Consider the following 19,072-nt stretch of genomic DNA (forward strand, 5'->3'; position numbering starts at 1 on the left):
CACTGGCTATGTACAAGGCACTGTGCCAGGGGTAGGGAAACAAAGATGGAAAAAAAAGAAAAGAAACAGTCTCTGCCCTCGGTGAATTACATGCTACCCAATGGGGTAGAAAAAGTTTACAAATAAATAAATGTAAACCATTTCCCAAGTAACACACAGTAGTTTTAAGGAGGAGAGAATACCAGGAAGGAAGGAGGGGAGCACATCAGGAAAGGCTTCATGCCAGAAGTGGTATGGGAGCTGCCCTTTGGAGGAAACCAGGGATTCTGAGGCCAAGGTCAGGGGCGGGGGGGGGGGGGGGGGGGGGGCAGTGTATGCCAGGATTCGGGGTGGGGGAAGGAAGGAGGACTTCTTGCGCAAAACCCAGGACATTCTTCTACCCAGCCTGAACTGGTTTCAAACATGCAGAACAGCTACTACTGAGAAAATCACATATCACGACGACATAATAAATGCTCAGAATTAGTTTTATAGGCTAAGAGATGCTATTTCACAGCCAAATAAAAAGGCCCAAGTGAAATGATGAAACTCCCTAAAATAATCCTCCACCAATTTCATGCCCTAAGGCTAAAATCTTTTCATGTAAATCCTTTGGGTGTAACTCAATTTCCCAGATGAATCAGATGCTATCCCTCCTCAACCCTTACAGTAAGTGCCTCTGTGTAAATGCATAACTTGCAGCAATTAAGCTGAGACTCATTGCTACAGATGGGATTCTGTCCCATAGGCAGGAGTATTGGGGGGGGGGGCAAGGAAAGAGTGGAGGGGAGAGGTAGGAATCGGGAAGTGAGGCAACAAATGACCTTACCTTTCACTTCAGCCCAGACTACACAGGACTGTCTTCTCACCTACAAAGGAAAATACATCAGCATAATCATCATCCCCAGAAATTATCATCACATTATACCTGTTACCCTGGAATTGAGAGGTTTAACAAGGGGCTATACAATCCCTCAATATATGAATGTGATCATGGATACATGTACCTCCATATAGTCATTAAAGCCAGACCCATGGTATGGTGGAAATGTGTCAGACTGAGAGTCTGGATTCAAATCTTGGCATCTGATACCCCAGCACCTGTGTGTCCTTGGACAATTCACTTAACGTCTTTGAGGTTTCATCATTTGCAGCATGGGGGATGGGGTAAGGAGGCCCTGGGTTCAAATCCCAAAGTCACTTGTGTGACTTTGGCAGCTTTTTTTTTTCTTCCCTTTTGCAGGGCAATGAGGGTTAAGTGACTTGCTCAGGGTCACACAGCTAGTAAGTGTCAAGTGTCTGAGGATGGATTTGAACTCAGGTCCTCCTGAATCCAGAGCCAGTGCTCTATCCACTGCGCCACCTAGCTGCCCCACTTGTGTGACTTTGGGAAAATGACAAACTCAGCTTCATTTGTCCATTTGTGAAATAACTGGGTCGAATTATATGGACTCTAAGCTCCTTTCTATTTCAAAAATTATGATCTTCTACCTAGGCGACCAATTCCAGAAAGCCTCACAGTTGTCTGCAGCCCTTCTACCTAGTAGAAATAACAGATACCACTACTAGGTCCATTTCCAAAGATGATAAAGGAAAAAGGAAAAGAATCTGTATGTTCTATAATATATATAACAGCTGTCTTTGTGGTAGCAAAGAACTGGAAATTGTGGGGAAGACTGCCAATTAGAGAATGGCTGAATAATTTGTGGTATATGATTGTGATAGAATACTACTATTCTGTAAGAAATGATAAGTTTGATAATGATGATGGTATCAGATGCCAAAACATAGATAAACTTGCACGAAATACTGAAGAGTGAAATGAGCAGAACCAAGAAAATGTTGTATACAATAACAGCAACATCATTTAAAAAACAACTTTGAGCAACTAAGTCATTTTGATTATTCTAAATAGCAAATGAACTACAAAGGACATATGAAGGAAGACACTACCTGCATCGAGAGAAGTACATAGGGAATGATTTTCATACATACTCCTATTTGTGTATAAGGGTAGCCATGGGGGGGGGGTTAAGAAAGGGAAGAAAGAAAGGTGGGGGGTGGGGGGAGTTATATAATAACTTTATTTACATTTAATTGCAGTTTCATGCAAAAAATAATAAATGCTTGTTGGTGTAGGAAAACAAAAGAAATAACAGAGTTTAGCCAGAGTTAAGGAGAATATTAGTTAAAATAGGAAACTATCAGATCTTGAACTACAGTTATTCTTTCTCTCCCCTCCAGCTCTATTCCCTACTCCAATGTAAAGAAGGGCTGAGGCATAGAGAAAGATGAAATGATGAGTTTATGGTTGGTTAAAGAAACATCCCAGGTTGTGTTTGGGGTTTTTTTAGACCAAGGAAGTGAAACACTTGTGCGTAATAGTGAGATCTGGGGTAATTATCCTTGTTCACTGTTCAGGCAGAGAGGAGAATGTCATAAGACTTGAGGAAACTGAGGACCTGGGAAGTTTGAGGGAACATCAACATGACCTTTGAAAGGCAGAAATTAGGGAAGAAAGAAAATGATAAGAGAGGTGCTAGATTCCTTGAGAAACAAGGAAGGATGGCCTAGCGGCCAGCAGATAGCCAACACTATGATCTCCATAGAATAAAAAAAATGTTAAAGAAGGGGAAAGGAAGGAAATAAGCATTTATTAAGTGCTTACTATGTGCCTGGCATTGTGCTAAGCACTTTTACAAATATGATTTCATTTGATGTCCCCAACAGCCATGGGAGGTAAGGGCTGTTATTAACCCGTTTTACAGTGGAGAAAACTGAGTCAGAGGTTAAGTGACTTGCCCAGGGTCACACAGCTAGTAAGTGTCTGAGGCTACTTTTGAACGTAGGTCTTCCTAACTCCAGGCCCAGGGCCTGGTTAGAAGGAACAGAGAAGTTCAGTGACTTGACCAGGGGCACACAAATGGTAACTCACTGAGGCAGGATTCAAACCCTGGTACTCTAATTCCAAATCCAGTACTCATTATCTAGTCTTAGAAGTGTCAAATGGGCTGCCTGCAGCATTCCTAAGACTGGCATTTGGCAGGGATCCTTATGTACAGATTTGCTGCCCCTGTTTGACACCACTGATCTAGTCCATCCCAATTTACGCATGAGGAAACTGAATCTGAGCGAAGTAACTTGCCCCAAGTCAGAATATGTGTTGTGCGTATGTTTCCTGCCCTCTCCCTTCCCGAGATCTGGGTGTTCAACATGGAGCCGCTGAATTCTGCTATCAGGAATTGTCCCAGTCTCCTGCTCTGACTCTCTTGTGGGCTTCCCTAGCAAAGTAGCTTAAGCCTCCTTCTCCAGTCTATGTCCATTCAGACTATCTGTAGGCTTCTGGGGGTCTTCTTAGATGGTTCTGAACTGAATAGAAGGGCTTATTAGGATTTTCTTTGGTTTCTTTGCCATTGTTCCTTCTGGTGACCTTTAAAAACTCTGTAGGGAGGAGAACTGGGCTCTTCTAGGACTTCTTAATGAGAAATCTGAGCCTAGCCTTTCACCTTCATAGAGATCTCCAATCCTTGCCCCACTCAGAATATTCTCAGGCCACTCCCCTGTTCTGACTTCACTTCCTTCCTTCCTAGTCTTGGTTCTAGAGTTCCTCAATTCCATTCTACAGTCTTCATTCTTTCACCCCTTACACTTCTGTCCTATCATTAGTCATCACTTGCCAAATCCCAGCCTTGTATGATTCTCACCATCTCACTGTAGCAAGACAATCATTTTATTTTTCCTTTGATCCATTCAATAGCTCACAAACCCCCAAATGTATTCTCAACTTTCTCTTCTCTCCTTGAGTCTCCCATGATTTCTTCTCCCTCCACCATGTCAGCTGAGGTCCTCAGCTCTTACTTTACTGAAGAAAATTGAGCCCATTAACCATTACCTCTTATTTCTCCCCTTCTCTTCTCAAAATCCCTTAACATCAACCCCGCTCTCCTACATTCCTCCAATTTCTAATAATGAGGTGACCCTTCTTTTCTTCAAGGTCAGGCCCTCTTACATATACTCCTGATTCCATCCCTTTCTGTCTTCTCTAGAAGACTGACCCTTCAATCTCTCCATTTCAGCAGAGACCACTGCTCTCCAGAACTTAGTTCAGTGCCTGCCACAAAGTTTTAAAAAAATGATGTCAAAATTTGCTTTTACAGGTAATTTGGAAAATAAAATTCTAAAAAAAAAGAAAGTACTTGATAAATGCTTTTTTGACTGATTGCTTCCTTCCCTACTACTTTCAAATATACCCAAGTTTCTCCCATCCTTTAAAAAACCCTTCACTAGATTGTGCTGTCCCTCAAAACTATCATTTTATATCTCACCTCCTCCCTTTCTCAGCCAAACTCCTTGAAAAAGTTTTCTATGCTTCTTACCTACAGTTCTTCTCTTCCTCACTCCTCAACATTTTGCTATCTGGCTTCCAATCTCATCACTCAGGTGAAACTATTCTTTCTAAAGATCCAACATTCTCTTACTTGACAAATCTGATGGTCTTTTCTTAGTCCTTAGCCTTCTTGACCTCTCTGCTGCATTTGTCTTTGCTAATCATATTCTTCTCGTAGACATTTTCTCCTTTGTGGGTTTCATACTACTCTCTCCTGTTTTTTCTTCTTAACTGTCTAACCATTTCTAACCTTTGCTGGCTCATCATCATGAACACTAACTGTGGGGGTTCCACAAGGTTCCATCCTCTACCTTCTTCTCTTGATGACCTCATCAATTCCCCAGGGTTTAATTATCATTTCCATATAGATACTTCCCAGAACTATACATACAGCCCCAAGGTCTCCCTAGAGTTTCAGATTCACAACACCAATTATCTATTAGACATTTCAAACTGGATATCCCAGAAACATCTCAAATTTAACCTGTCCAAAAAACTCAAAAAATTTCCTCTGCCCCACTTTCAAAATACCCACTGTTCTTCCACACTTCCCTATTCTATGCAAAGTAATACCATTCTTCTAGTCTCCCAAGTTCATAACTTCAGTGATAACACTCATCTGCTCACTCTCCCTCATTTCTTATATTCAATCAGTTGCCAAACCTTGTTGTTTCTATCTTTACAATATCTCTCGCATCTGACTCCTTTTCTCTTCTCACCACCTTAGTCTAAGTTCTTATCTCTTGCCCAGACTATGCCAATTACCTTATAATTGGCCTCCCCACCACAAATCCCTCCCTATTCCATTCCATCAACCAATGGTTTTCCTTAAGCTCCAGCCCCACTCAGTAAACTCCAGTGGCTCCCTATAGTATCTTTTTTTTTTGTTTTTTAATCTTTTTTTTTAAGGTGAGGCAATTTGGGTTAAGTGACTTGCCCAAGGTCACACAACTAGCTAGTGTCAAGTGTCTGAGGCTGGATTTGAACTCAGGTCCTCCTGACTCCAAGGCCAGTGCTCTATCCACTGTACCACCTAGCTGCCCCGCCCCCAAGCATCCTTTTTAACTTTTAAAGCTCATCACAATCTGCTCCACACCTACCTCTACGGGTTCACTATACATCACTCCCTTTCTTACATTCTGACACATTGATTTTTACTGTTCCCCACACACAAGCTCTCCATCTCTCATCACCATGCCTTTGCACTGTCCAGCTATGTGGCTGGAATACATACTCTCCTCACATTTGCTTCAAAGGATTCTTCTTTTCCTTCAAGATAAAGCTCTACATGAGGCCTTTTCTAATCCCACACACACACACCTTTTCCAATTGTGTTGCACTTATATTTAATTTCTATGTATTTATTTTGCATTTGTTCTTAATATAGTTATATGTGTACTTCTTTTTAATTGTATTTAACTTCTATTTAATTTCCATGGGTTTATTTCACATTTCTTTTTGTTGGTTGGTTGGTTGGTTGATTGGTTGGTTGCAGGGCAATGAGAGTTAAGTGACTTGCCCAGGGTCACAAGCTAGTAAGTGTCAAGTGTCTGAGGCCATATTTGAACTCAGGTCCTCCTGAATACAGGGTTGGAACTTTATCCACTGCGCCGTCTAGTTGCCCCCTATTTTACATTTCTTAATATGTTTATATATGTACTTGTTAACTCCTCTGTTACCTGCGCTCTCTTTGAAGGCAAAAATTGTTTCATTCCTTGTATTTGTTTCTCTTGTGCCTACCCAGTACGTGACACATACCAAGTGTTTAAAAATGCCTGTTTGATTTTTAACAGAAATAAGTGTTTTATTTTATCACTTGATGCCATCAATGATTGTATTAGTTGTATCGTTAATATGATCAATTATTCTTATTATTTTCCTTTCTCTTTCTTTTTTTTTTGCTGGGCAATGGGGGTTAAGTGACTTGCCCAGGGTTACACAACTAGTAAGTGTCAAGTGTCTGAGGCTGGATTTGAACTCAGGTCCTCCTGAATCCAGGGCCAGTGCTTTATCCACTTTGCCACCTAGCTGCCCCATTATTTTCCTAACAGTGAGCCAACCCTGCATTCCTACTATAAAGCCAACATCATTAATGTGAATAAATTTTTCAGTGTTTCTGAATCCTCATTGCTAATATTTTATCCAACATTTTTGCATACATATTCATTAGAAATACATCTATAGTCTCCTTTCTCTGCTTTATCTCCATCTAGTTCTAGTATAAGAATAAAATTTGTCTAATAAAAAGGTCTGGTAGAATGTGTTCTTTATTTTTGCAAACTACAGTGAATTATTCTTTGAATGTTTGATAGAATTCATTTGTAAATCCATCTGGGCCTATAATCTTTTCCTTTGTGAATTTACAGTTTGTCAATTTCCTTTTCTAAGGCTGTGTTGTTTACATTTTCTATTTTTCATTCTCTTTTCCTAGGTATTTTATATTTTCTAAATATTTACCTAATTCATTTAAGATAGCAATTTTGCCAGCACATAATTGGACAAAATAGTTTCTAATGATTTCCATTATTTTCATTGGTTATAAATTCTGCTGTTTAAATTTTGATGCTGATTATTTGGTTTTCCATTATTTTAAAAAAATCAAATTAGCTAAGGATTTTTTTTTATGTTTTATTAGTCTTTTCAAACAACCACCCCCAGTTGATGTACCAACTCAATGGGTTGTTTGTTTTTAGCTTTATCTATTCTTTGATTATCTATATTTCAACTTTTGCATTTATTTGATTTTTTTAAACCACAACTCCTGAGGCATTTTTTAAAAATCTAGTCCCATGACTAACTTTGCACTGAAGCCATTGGAATATTAAAGCATACATGAACTTGATATGGAAAATCTCATCAAGTTCTTCATAGAACTCTACTTTGTTATCCTTTGTAATAGATGGCACATAAGATTTGATTATCTGTATGGGGGCTCGTTTTCTTGTTTCAGAAAGAGATTACCCAGGGGAAGATGAGAGGAAGGGAAAAAAGAGAAGAGATTGAAAAGGCACTGGATCTTGAAGCAAAGAGGCTGAGCACTCTGTATGCAATATCACCAGCATCATACCTGAAGCATTTCTGGTTTGGAAGAACTCACAAGAACTTGTGTTTTGCTAGAATAACCTTTGAGAAATAAGGGTTCTGTAAAAAGACTTTTGTGGGGAACTGAACAATATCACATGCATACATACATACATATATGCACACACACAACTATAACCTAATAGGCAGGAAATGTTAATGTGGGTTAGACCGGCTAGATCAAAGGTCACAATCAATACCCAATTAGAAAAAGAGATAAAGATGAGGATCTAGGATCATCCTAAATATGCAGAAAAACAGGAAATGGTTAAAAGTTAAGACAATGACTGACTCTATCATAATCCCTTAGATGTGTTTAACTGAATCTGCTCTTCGCAGGCCCCAACAGTCCAGAAATGGCCTTGCACTGGCTAATTCCTGATCTCTTCGACAAGTAGTGAAACAAGAAGTCAAGAGTAGCACCCATCAGTTTAGAGTATTTGCTCATTTGAAAAATGCTACAGAGGAAGTTAAAAGATGATGTGACGTTTTGCCCCACAAAATAGTGAAAAGACGTTGAGGGGAAAATGAGTCTGGTAAAGAGTTCATGTGAATCTGGGCTAAGCCAGAACATCACAAAAGGAAGAACTGAAGACAATCTGTAAACGCTTTGATCCTGTTCATATAAAGACATGTATACAAATAAATATAACACAAAGATCTGCTAAATTAAGACAGGTGACTCATTGGACAGAACACAGCCTGGAATCAGGAAAACCTGAGTTGAAATCCTACCTCAGACACTTATTAGCTGTGTGACCCTGGCTAAGTCATTTAACCTTTATGCCAGTTTCCTCAACTGTAAAATGGGAATATTATAGCACCTGCCTCAAAGAGTTATTGTGAAGATCAAATGAGATAATATTTGGAAAGCACTTAGCACAGTGCCTGGCACAGAGTAGCTGCTAATGTGAATGTTTATTCCTTTCCCTTTCCTTCTATGAGAGAGGTACAAAGTGCTATGGTAGTACTTCTTTTTTTTTTTTTTTTTAGTGAGGCAATTGGGGTTAAGTGACTTGCCCAGGGTCACACAGCTAGTAAGTGTTAAGTGTCTGAGGCCGGATTTGAACTCAGGTACTCCTGACTTCAGGGCCGGTGCTCTATCCACTGCGCCATCTAGCTGCCCCTTATGGTAATACTTCTAAGGAAAAATAGCATTAGCAGCTGGGATGGTTATGGGGTGTAGTTAGTACTCTATCGGGTCTCAAAGGCTTTGAGGGATTTCTATAAGTAGAAATTGGATAGGAAAATGAGCTGTGGGGATGAATGAGAATATGGAAGAATATGGGAGAGAGGGCTAAAAAATGTCTAGGTAGATAGAATACTGGGCAGCTGGCCTTGGAGACAGGAAGACTCATCACCCCGAGTTCAAATCTGACTCCAGAAACTTACTGGCTGTGTGATCCTGGGCAAGTCACTTAATCCTGTTTGCCTCAGTTATCTCATTCGTAAAATGAGCTGCAGAAGGAAATGGCAAACCACTCCAGTACCTTTGACAGGAAAACTCCAAATGGGCTCATGAAAAGTCAGACATGACCGAAATGAACAGATAGAATTCTAATTCATTAATTAGATTAATGTATTAATTATATGTAATTTATTAACTATTAATTAAGCATTTTCTGCCAAGTAAAGTATTAGGGGGGTAAGGGTCAGAATGATACAAATACAAGTAAGATAGTCCCTACTCAAAAGAAGCTTATATTTTAATTGGAGAAGAGGGAAAGATAACAGAAAGAAGAGCTGGGACAGTTGGAGGGAAACGGTACCCATGTGAAGGCAAGGCAACTGCTGAAGAGTAGGGGGAAGGCTGGGGAGTCAAGTCAGGAGGAGAGTGAAGCAAGGCTGGAGTTGCTCCCAAAATAGTGGACTAGGCTGGGAGCCAATTATCAGGAGAGCAGGAGTCAGAGATAAGACATTAGGGAACATTTGCAGTTCTGAGGCAGAAGGAAGGGGAGCCCATAACAGATCCACAGAAGGCGCAGTCACAGGGATAAGAGGAGAAAGAGGAGAGTGCCCCATCATGGAGGATGAGGGACAAGAATATTTCTGAAAGGAGGAGGAGGTGGTTGGAAAATGTCAGTTATGACTGAGGCAGAATGACATGAGCAGAATGTAGGTCACTGAATTTAGCACTTAGGAGGGAAGGAGGAGAGACGAGGTAATGACCTAGGAAAAATTCTGATGTGGAGTGAGTGGAGTGGAGGGGAGAGACAGAGCTGCAGGTCAGCCAGGATTTCATAATAGAAGCCAGTTGCTTCACACTGGTGTGTCGTGTTGTGGCCAGATTTTTTTTTTTTTTTTAGTTTTGATTTTCAGTAATCCCAGAGTTGTGAGAACTCATGTTACCGGACGTCATGACTTCAGTCCTCCTGGGGAAGTAAGTGTCATTTCCTAAGAATCAAGGGGTGGTTTGGTGCAACGGGGGAGGGGGGGGATTAGGGCTTAAAGAATATGGGGAAAGATTCCACATCATTTTTTCATAATCATCCCTACTTATGTCAGTCACTGACTTTTACTTTATCTGATTTTTCTTGAAGCTCCAGACACTTACACGTAATGAATCTGACCTGGCTAATAGATAAGTTCTTGGCACTAAGTTTTGTCTGAAATGATTGACTTATAATAAACCAATGCGTTTCTTTGTGCAAAATCTCATAATCCCACACTCTGGATACTTCTTTCTCTTCTGGATTCTCACTTATTATTTTAACCAGATAGGAAGGCTTTACCTTTGATTCTCCCAGTTTTCTGGCTTCTGTTCCTAAAAAATATCATGATCATCTTTTCCACAAAAATGAGCCAAAAAAAGCAAATGTCTTTTTTTTTTAATCCAAAAAACAGTAGCCAAAACCTACTGCAACCTTCCTTTAGAGATGAGCAGATGAAGACCCAGGGAGTTTAAACAATTCCCCAGTCTCACAACCTGGACTAACAGGGAAAATTTCACTCAGAATGGTTAACTATGAGATCATGAAAGTGCTTAGGGAAGAGTCCATGAGAACCTTTCTCTTGGAATTCTCTGAAAGTATGATGAATTCCTTGTTTGTATAAGAAGGGGCCTTGCCTTCCCTCTTTCTCATCAGCATGCATATGTATTTTCTATTTCCTGTCAGCTTACTGTGTGGTGACAAAAAGCCTTTTAAATTTGCTGATGAGCCAAAACTGAACATGCATATGAAAGACTAAGTAGCTGAAAACTTGCTCTCTTCCCTGGTGGAAAGTGAAGTAAGAGCTGCTTGCTACCATCCTCCAAGGATAAACTAAAGGATCTTTGGTTGGCCCTTGCAGATCAACCACTAGCATATCTCCAAGGCCTAGACAGAAATTTAGATCCACTCTAGATCTGGAATTGGTGGAAGAAAGAAAATCAGAGATTCACAAAACACTTCTTCCTCTCCAATGCCCCTTTCCAAATTTCAAGAAGGTGAGAGTTATCAGGCCCTCTGCCTGGATGGAGGGTGTAGTGAAGCTTCTCTCTTATCCCAGCTGCTAAGTTCTTTCCTCAGTGCTTCCTGGATGTACCTCATCTTTTTCCAGGCCCCCAACATTTCCTGTATATGAAGCAATGGTTCAGAAAGCCACACTACATCCTGTTCTCCCACTGTCTTCATATCAAATTGCTCACTTCTCAAATTTAAGTTCTCTTCTAAATGCCTGACATTCCTTTGGCATTGCTGATGAAAGTACCACTTGTACTCTCAATTCCTTCAGTTCTCGGCTCAACTTTAAAACCCCAGAGGTCTGGGGTTTGGAAAAAGAGTCCAGCTCTCTTTGACAAATTCAAATCTTGGATATTTCGTGTCCCAGGCCTCTGATGCTACAAGGCAAAAGGCATTTCTGAACATGATATTATAACCAATGGCTACCAAATTTCTTAGGGAGGCAGCATGGTGTCATATAAAGAGTATTGGACCTGATGCCAGAGGACTTCAGTCTGAATTTCGGCTCTACTACCTGTGTGACCTTGGGTCCCCTTTGAGTCTTAGGTAAAATGTCTTCTCTGTGATATGAGGGGGTTGGACTACATATCCTCTGGCATCACTTTGAGCTCTAAATCTAAGATCCCAGCGTATGCCTGTCAACCACATTGCCCAATAAAGACCCTATAACAGATGAACCCATTTGACTCTTCATTCCCAGGCTAAGCAGTAAGGCTGACCATAATAGAGTCATTATGACAAGTACTCTTTCCACACTGAGCCCAAGCCCCATAAATGGGCAGTGTACAGAAGTGTTCAATCTTGTGTTCTTATCTTCTTATGGCTTTCTGGGTGGGGAACTTGGATTCACTAGGATGACAACTTTATCCACAGCATCAAATGAAAAGCTCATAGGATAAAAGGCTTCATTACATCCTCTATATTGTATAATGAGGAGCAGCTAGATGGGTGGGGCAGCTAGGTGGCACCATAGTGCATAGAGTACTTGACCAGGAGTCAGGAAAACACATCTTCCTGAGTTCAAATCTGGCCTCAGACACTTACTAGCTACGTGACTCTGGACAAATCACTTAACCCTGTTTGCCTCAGTTTCCTCATCTGTAAAATAAACTGGAGAAGGAAATGGCAAACCACTCCAGTATCTTTGCCAAGAAAACCCCAAATGGAGTCACAAAGAGTTGGAAACAACTGAAAAATGACTAAACGAGAACAACATTTAAACCTTTTGTCTATACTGTTTGTCTGTCTTGGCTTCCTCTGACCTTTAGGACATGAATTCATACAATCCATTCTTAGTCCTCAGTCTGATAGGAAGACAAATGATTAAATAAAGCTGAAAAGGAAGAGGAAAATGGAGACACTTGTGGGCAGTTAATTTTCTTTTATCCCCTCTCTCCTTGTTCAAGGGTAGACAGCAGTACAGCCAGGAGGAAGATAAGAGACCTAGTAACTACAAGGAAGTAAGTATTTACATGCTTTTCCGTTTTTGACTGCCTCAATAAAGATGGATTGATGGGATGGAATGGGAGTGTTGAGAAGAACATTTTCATTTGGGAAGGAAGAGAATCTCTTTAAGTCCTATGAGCTCTCCTGGGTCATGCAAAGTAAAATCTCAATGATCATTACAGCTCCTAGGAATTTCAAAGAACATTGGAATAGGCATCAGAAGACCTAGACTCAAGCTTTGGCTACACCACAAAACAATCATGTAGCCTGAGGCAAACTACTGAACTTCCCTTCACCTCAGTTTCCTTCATTACAAAAATGAAGGGATTATAAATAGATGAATTCTAAAACTTCAAAGATTCCCACAGTAGACAAAATGCGAGGATACATATCCAAGTCAGAGCCTACATGAAACTCAAAGACTGAACATGTTTCAGAAAATTACAGTGGTTATTGACTAAGATGTCCATCTCAGACAACTGAGAGGCAAATTACTTTCTTAAAAATCCAAAGCTTTAGTAAAATGATTAAAATATCCATTACCTTTGACTGAGACTCCTAGGCATATACCCCAAAGAGGTCAAACAAAGGCCCATAAAATATTTAGAGTAATACTTTATGTCATAGCAAAGAACTAGAATTGAAGAGCAGGACCAAGCAAGTGGCTATATGTTAGTGGAAAGTGTAAATGGAAAGAAAAACATAAGCAAAACAACACTACAATAATGACCAAACATCCCACAAGAAGATATGAAAAAAATGCACCTCCCTTCTTTGAAGAAGTGGTTGACTAATAGTGTGGAACATTGTGTATACTGTCAAATTCAGTTGAAATTTTTGTTAATTTTGCTAAACTGTTTTTTGTGAAAGATAGTTTGCTGGTTAGAGGTGAGGGCTATATTCAGCAATGAAGGTAATATAAAAACAAAAGATAACAATGAAGTTTAATCATCCCCCGACCCCCCCCCTCCCAATCTCAAATAGTTTAGATCTCATGGGAATAAAATCATAATTTTCAAGGACTCTGGATGTACCTGATTCCATTCACTGGTGATCCGCAATATAATGCAGTAATCATTTCTTGGTTTCAAGGGTGCATTGTAAAACTTCCCATAGTACAGTCTGTCTCCAAGGGAGATTTCTCGGACATCAGGGATGTCTTTGGCCAGGAATTCTGCAGCCACATATCCCTTGGTACTTGAGTCATTGCTAAAGAAAGTGGTATCCTGTATAGAATCACAGGGAAACTTGCTTTGGAGAGCCAAGGGCAGCACCAACACTTGATAGGAACTAAAATTAAACAGAAAAGTACACATCAGATCAAAGACCCATCTGGTCTTACTAGACTGAGCATATTTCTGGGGATCAGAAAATCCAGGCATTATTTCTGAAAACAGTACATAATATTCATACCAAATTGTGAACAGAAATCCATCAATTCTGATCTCAAATACTGGGAGAGTTTTATGAACTCATTTGTGTATTTTCACATTAAAAATTGGATTTTTGCACTTGTATCATCCAACGTGAACCTCCTTCATAGTCAGTGATCTGCTCTGCAGATGCCAACAATATTAAAATAAGAAAATAAATATTTTGACCTTCAACAAGTGTCCCTTGTGTTCTAAAGTTGATTTAATGTTTCATGTGGTCAGAGAGAAAAGTGCTGTTTTAAAAAAAAAATACACTGTAATTACTTGAGGATAGGCAATCATAAGAATGAGAGAAGAAATAGATCTTTGAGATCACAAATTCAATTTCCTCATTTTATGAAAGAAGAAACTAAGGTCCAGAGGGGTTAATTGACTTGTCAAAGTTTATCTAGCACAAATGGGATTCAAATCCAAATCTTCTGATGTCAAATTCATGTTCTTTATTCTGTCTTACATTTAAGAAGGGCAGCTAATTTCTAAACTCTTCAAAAAGGAACTAATGAATCACATGGGCTCTCAAAAGAGATCGCAGTATGATCTCTAAATGAACAGAATATATATAGTGAACAGAAGTCTGACCTTAGAGTCAGTAGAATTTGTGTTCAAGTCTTACCTCTGATTTTGTGCCTATAGACAAGTCATTTAACCTCTATAAGCAACCTTCCAAGAGGAGTTTCTATACCCAGAGTTTCAACCACCTGTGAAAACACAGGTATAAAAACCCCATCTCCTCCCCCAGCATGCTAATTTCTGATTATCTACTAAATTCTGTCCAAATTCTTTTCAAAAAGGAAAGAGTAGGAATGGGAGCAATATAAAGCCAAATGACATCCCCTTTGATGGGGAAAAAAATCTAGAGGTAAAACGTCATATTTATGTAATTTATATGACTTATGGGACAAAACAATTCTTGCTTTAATTGTAGACACTACAAAATACCTACAAGCAGACACAATGTTTTTAATATCCTATTTAGCTATGAGAATTAATTCTTTATACAACAAGCTAATAGAAAAGCTACCAGCAGGAAGTACAGATAAAAATCTCAATATCAATAAAAATGAGAAGCACAAGGTTGAAATTAGCTCCAGATGTGTAGGGTACATTTGTTTTTTATAAGAATGTAGTGATTTTCAAAACTCATTAAGCCTGTGAAAATTCAAAAAGAGCCCTGGAGCTGAAACCATAACACCTGGGCTTTAGCTCTGCTATTTATTGGTTGAATGACCTTGGATGACTCCCTTTGAACCTCAGCTTCCTTCAGTGTAAAAATAGGAATAATGACACTTCTGCTGTCTGCCTCCTAGTTTTTGTGATCATCTAAGGAAACTATTTGTAACTATGAAGTACCATATAAAGGTACACTATAATAAGAACTGATAGTTACGCAACATTCCAAAGTACAACGTATAAAAGGGTAAAACACATTTATAAAAAATGTTCCTCATAAACCATTCCTATGGATTATATTAGTAAAATCTGCATTTTATATACAGATCTGCTCTGTAGTTCTAATTGATAAACCAGAAAAAGAAAACAAAAATATTGGCCTTTAGTGAGTATTTACTACTGTGAGAAATTAGTATTTCTTTACTATTATTAATAACTACTGTATTAGGACCAAAGTTTTTCCCCCTTTTCTACTTCCTTATTCAGAAATCACCCAGTATGGAAAATTTTAATCAGAGGCTTACCCAGGTCAAGATTTAATCAGACAGTAAAAGAAATTCTAAGTTTGGGCTAATATGTGTATTCCTGATCATTATGTTTGTTCGGATATGTCTGGGAAGTGTTGATTCTTCCTTTTGTCAGACAGGTGATATGGAAACTGATGACTCTTTGACCAAGATTTGGGTGACCCAAGTCACTTACCCACTGTACTATAGCCCAACCTCTCACTGTAATATTCATTTTCTTATTACTTGTTGACCAATCAGAGTTGATTGCCACCCCTCAGTAACACCTACTCCTTGAAGGGCACATAAACTGTGAACCTACTGCCATGAGGGGTCTTTGGTCTAAGACAGATGTCCAAATGACCACCCTTTTATTAATTGTGCTGCCCTTATTAATAAAATGATTAAATTACCCAGAAACGATGTCTCTCGGAACTTTTTAAATCACCACACTACATAATCATAGATCTCTATAAAACCAGAATTCAAAAAAAAAAATTAAGGGGTAGGGGCAGGGAGAAGAGAATGGAAAAGCACAAAGCATTACTGGCATCTTGGTTTACAAAGAGCTTTGCATGTCCATGAGCCCCACAATGACACTGAGGTAGGTGCCATCATTATCCCTATTTTCGTTATTGTTGTTTTTCAGTCATTCCATCATGTCCAACTCTTTGTGACCCCATGGACTAGAGCATGCCAGCCCCTGCCATCCTCTACTATCTCTCAAAGTTTGTCCAAATTCACATTCATTGTTTCCATGATACTATGAATCAACTTCATCTTTTCTCACCCCCTTTTCCTTTTGCCTTCAATCTTTCTCAACATCAGAGACTTTTCTGATGAGTCCCATCTTCTCATTATGTGGCCAAAGTATTTAAGCTTTAGCTTCAGGTGAATAGCCTGAGTTAATTTCTTTAAGTATTGAGTGATTTGACCTTGCTGTCTAAGGGACTCTCAAAAGTCTCCTCCTCAGGGACAGCTAGGTGGCACAGTGGCTAAAGCACTGGCCCTGGATTCAGAAGTTCCTGAGTTCAAATCCAGCCTCAGACACTTGACACTTACTAGCTGTGTGAGCCTGGGCAAGTTACTTAACCCTCATTGCCCCATGCAAAAAAAAAAAAAATCTCTTCCTCCAGGATCACAATTGGAAAGCATCTGAGGCGCTCAGCTTTCCTTCTAGTCCAGCTCTCAGCCATACATCAGTACTAATAAAAAACATAGCTTTTCTCTCTCTCTCTCTCTCTTTTTTTTTTTGCGGGGCAATGAGGGTTAAGTGACTTGCCCAGGGTCACACAGCTAGTGTCAAGTGTCTGAGGCCGGATTTGAACTCAGGTCCTCTTGAATCCGAGGCCAGTGCCTTATCCACTGCACCACCTAGCTGCCCCAAAAGCTATTATTTTTGTTTGGTTTTATTTTGTGGGGCAATGAGGGTTAAGTGACTTGCCCAGGGTCACACAGCTAGTGTCAATTGTCTGAGGCTGGATTTGAACTCAGGTCCTCCTGAATCCAAGGCCAGTGCTTTATCCACTGCGCCACCTAGCTGCCCCAAAACATAGCTTTTACAAATGAGGAAACCAAGGCCTAGGATCATAAGGTGGGTATAAGAGGTAGGATTTGAAATTGGGTCTTTTCCTGACTCCAAGTCCCAGTTTTCCATCCTTTATACAACCTGGCATTGCACTTGCTTCTACTGTGTAAACTATGGAAAATGTCCTTCTGTCAGCCACGTACCAGGATATTGACCATCATTCTCCCAGGGCAGGCAGTGCCAGTCAGAGGGAAGATACCTTCTTCCGCCTGGTAAAGCGAAGCAGCTGCCTTTAATCATAATAACAGTCAGCACTTAAAGAGTGTTTTAAAGTTTGCAAAGCACTAATCTTATTTGATCTTCAAAACAACCCTTCAGGGTAGGTACTATTATCATCCCCGTTTTTTGGGGGGGTGTGGCAATGGGGATTAAGTGACTTGCCCAGGGTCACACAGCTAATAAGTGTCAAGTGTCTGAGGGCATATTTGAACTCAAGTCCTCCTGAATCCAGGGCCAGTGCTCTATCCACTGCGCCACCTAGCTACCCCCATCACCCCCATTTTATAAATAAGGAAACTTAGGCAGTCGGAGATGAAGTGACTTGCCCGGAGTTGGCATAGCTACTAAGTGTCTGAGATAAGATTCAAATTCAGGTCTTTCTTTTTTTCTTTTTTTTAAAATTCAGGTCTTTCTGACTCCAAATCCAACAATCCATCTACCATGCCATTTGGTTTTTATTCTACCTCTTCTTCAGGCTCCCATCACTGGTCACATGTTCTACTTCATCTTTTTTTTTTTTTTTTTTTGCAGGGCAATGGGGGTTAAGTGACTTGCCCAGAGTCACACAGCTAGTAAGTGTCAAGTGTCTGAGGTTGGATTTGAACTCGGGTACTCCTGAATCCAGGGCCAGTGCTTTATCCATTGTGCCACCTAGCTGCCCCCTCTACTTCATCTTAATAAAGTACCAGAAGGCAAAAAGGCAAAAGCTCTTAGCTGTCATCTTTTTTTATTGTAACTGGCATAATAAGCAATCATTTGGCTCAAATGGGACATATTAGTACCTGCAAACTTTTATTTCCCCTTTACATTGTGATGTCATAATCCCCTATCCCCACCCATCACCCCCCACCCCACACCTCTGAATTCTTCTTGGCCACCCATTTAAAATGCCTTTCAGGAACTTGGCAATTGGACAGTAAAATAAGAATTGCCTTGGCCAGGATGATGTCAGGGATCTCTCTCCTTTGGGATAGACAACCTGATTGTTTTTTTTTTTAACCTAACGTGATTTCATGAGTATAAGGAGCTCTTGTACCAAAAAGCTGGTCCATAACTTTTAGACAACTTAGTATTCAGGGGCAATGAGTGATTAAGTGATTTGCTCAGTACCACATAGTATGTCTTAAAGGCAATACTTGAACTTAGGTCTCCTTTCCTCTGAATCTAGCTCTCAATCCATTACTACACGATTCCTCTCATGAAATACAAGTTTAACACTGACTGCAAAAGTTTATTCAAAACCTCTTTGGATGCAGGCTGTTTGCAGACTAGTAGGAAAGCATGAAATATATGCATCTCTAAGTCCAAGAGGTAATGTGGCACAGAGGAAAAACTGGAATCTTAGGATCTTGGTTCGTAACCCCAGTCTTCCACTTATGACCTTGGGTAAGTCATTTAAACCTTAAGCCTCAGTTTCTCAAGATGTAAAATGAGACTGAACTAGATCAGTGGTGTCAAACTCATTTAAAAAAGAGCCCTATGGGAAGAATATTGACTTGGAAAATCCCAAATTTAACATCATATATGTTATATGATATTTTTATTTATTTTATTAAACATTTTTCTTTATTACATTTTCGTCTAGATTGGGTCACATGGGAGTTTTGTAGGCTTCTCTCTTACATAGAAGCATACAGGCTGTGAATATGACACTTTCAACAACATTTTCTGATAAAGGTCTGATAGCCAAGATACATAGGGAACTGATATAAACATTTAATAACAAGAATTATTTCCCAAGGAATTTGTTTATTGTTTGTCCTTCATTCTCAAAGAGGACCATGATATTGGGGTGATGTCATGACTTGTACCGAATTGGG

At 39.7% G+C, this 19,072-nt stretch overlaps 1 protein-coding gene and 1 long non-coding RNA gene across 2 annotated transcripts in view; one reads left to right on the forward strand and one right to left on the reverse strand.

Annotated features, from left to right (window-relative positions):
• Positions 1 to 19,072, reverse strand: part of SUSD1 (sushi domain containing 1) — a 341,419-nt gene that overhangs the window by 58,959 nt on the left and 263,388 nt on the right. Inside the window, exons 15-16 of the mRNA XM_043975620.1 lie at positions 13,371 to 13,626; positions 809 to 848 (exon numbers count right to left, since the gene is read on the reverse strand). Of these exons, the coding sequence (XP_043831555.1) occupies positions 809 to 848; positions 13,371 to 13,626 (296 nt within the window). The remainder of the gene's footprint in view (positions 1 to 808; positions 849 to 13,370; positions 13,627 to 19,072) is intronic.
• LOC122734648 lies at positions 9,518 to 17,842 on the forward strand. Its single transcript, XR_006354070.1, has 3 exons — positions 9,518 to 9,827; positions 12,297 to 12,350; positions 17,784 to 17,842. It is a non-coding gene; the product is annotated as an uncharacterized LOC122734648 (long non-coding RNA).

The sequence above is a fragment of the Dromiciops gliroides genome, chromosome 1, assembly GCF_019393635.1.
Source record: "Dromiciops gliroides isolate mDroGli1 chromosome 1, mDroGli1.pri, whole genome shotgun sequence".
Lineage (NCBI taxonomy): Eukaryota > Metazoa > Chordata > Mammalia > Microbiotheria > Microbiotheriidae > Dromiciops > Dromiciops gliroides.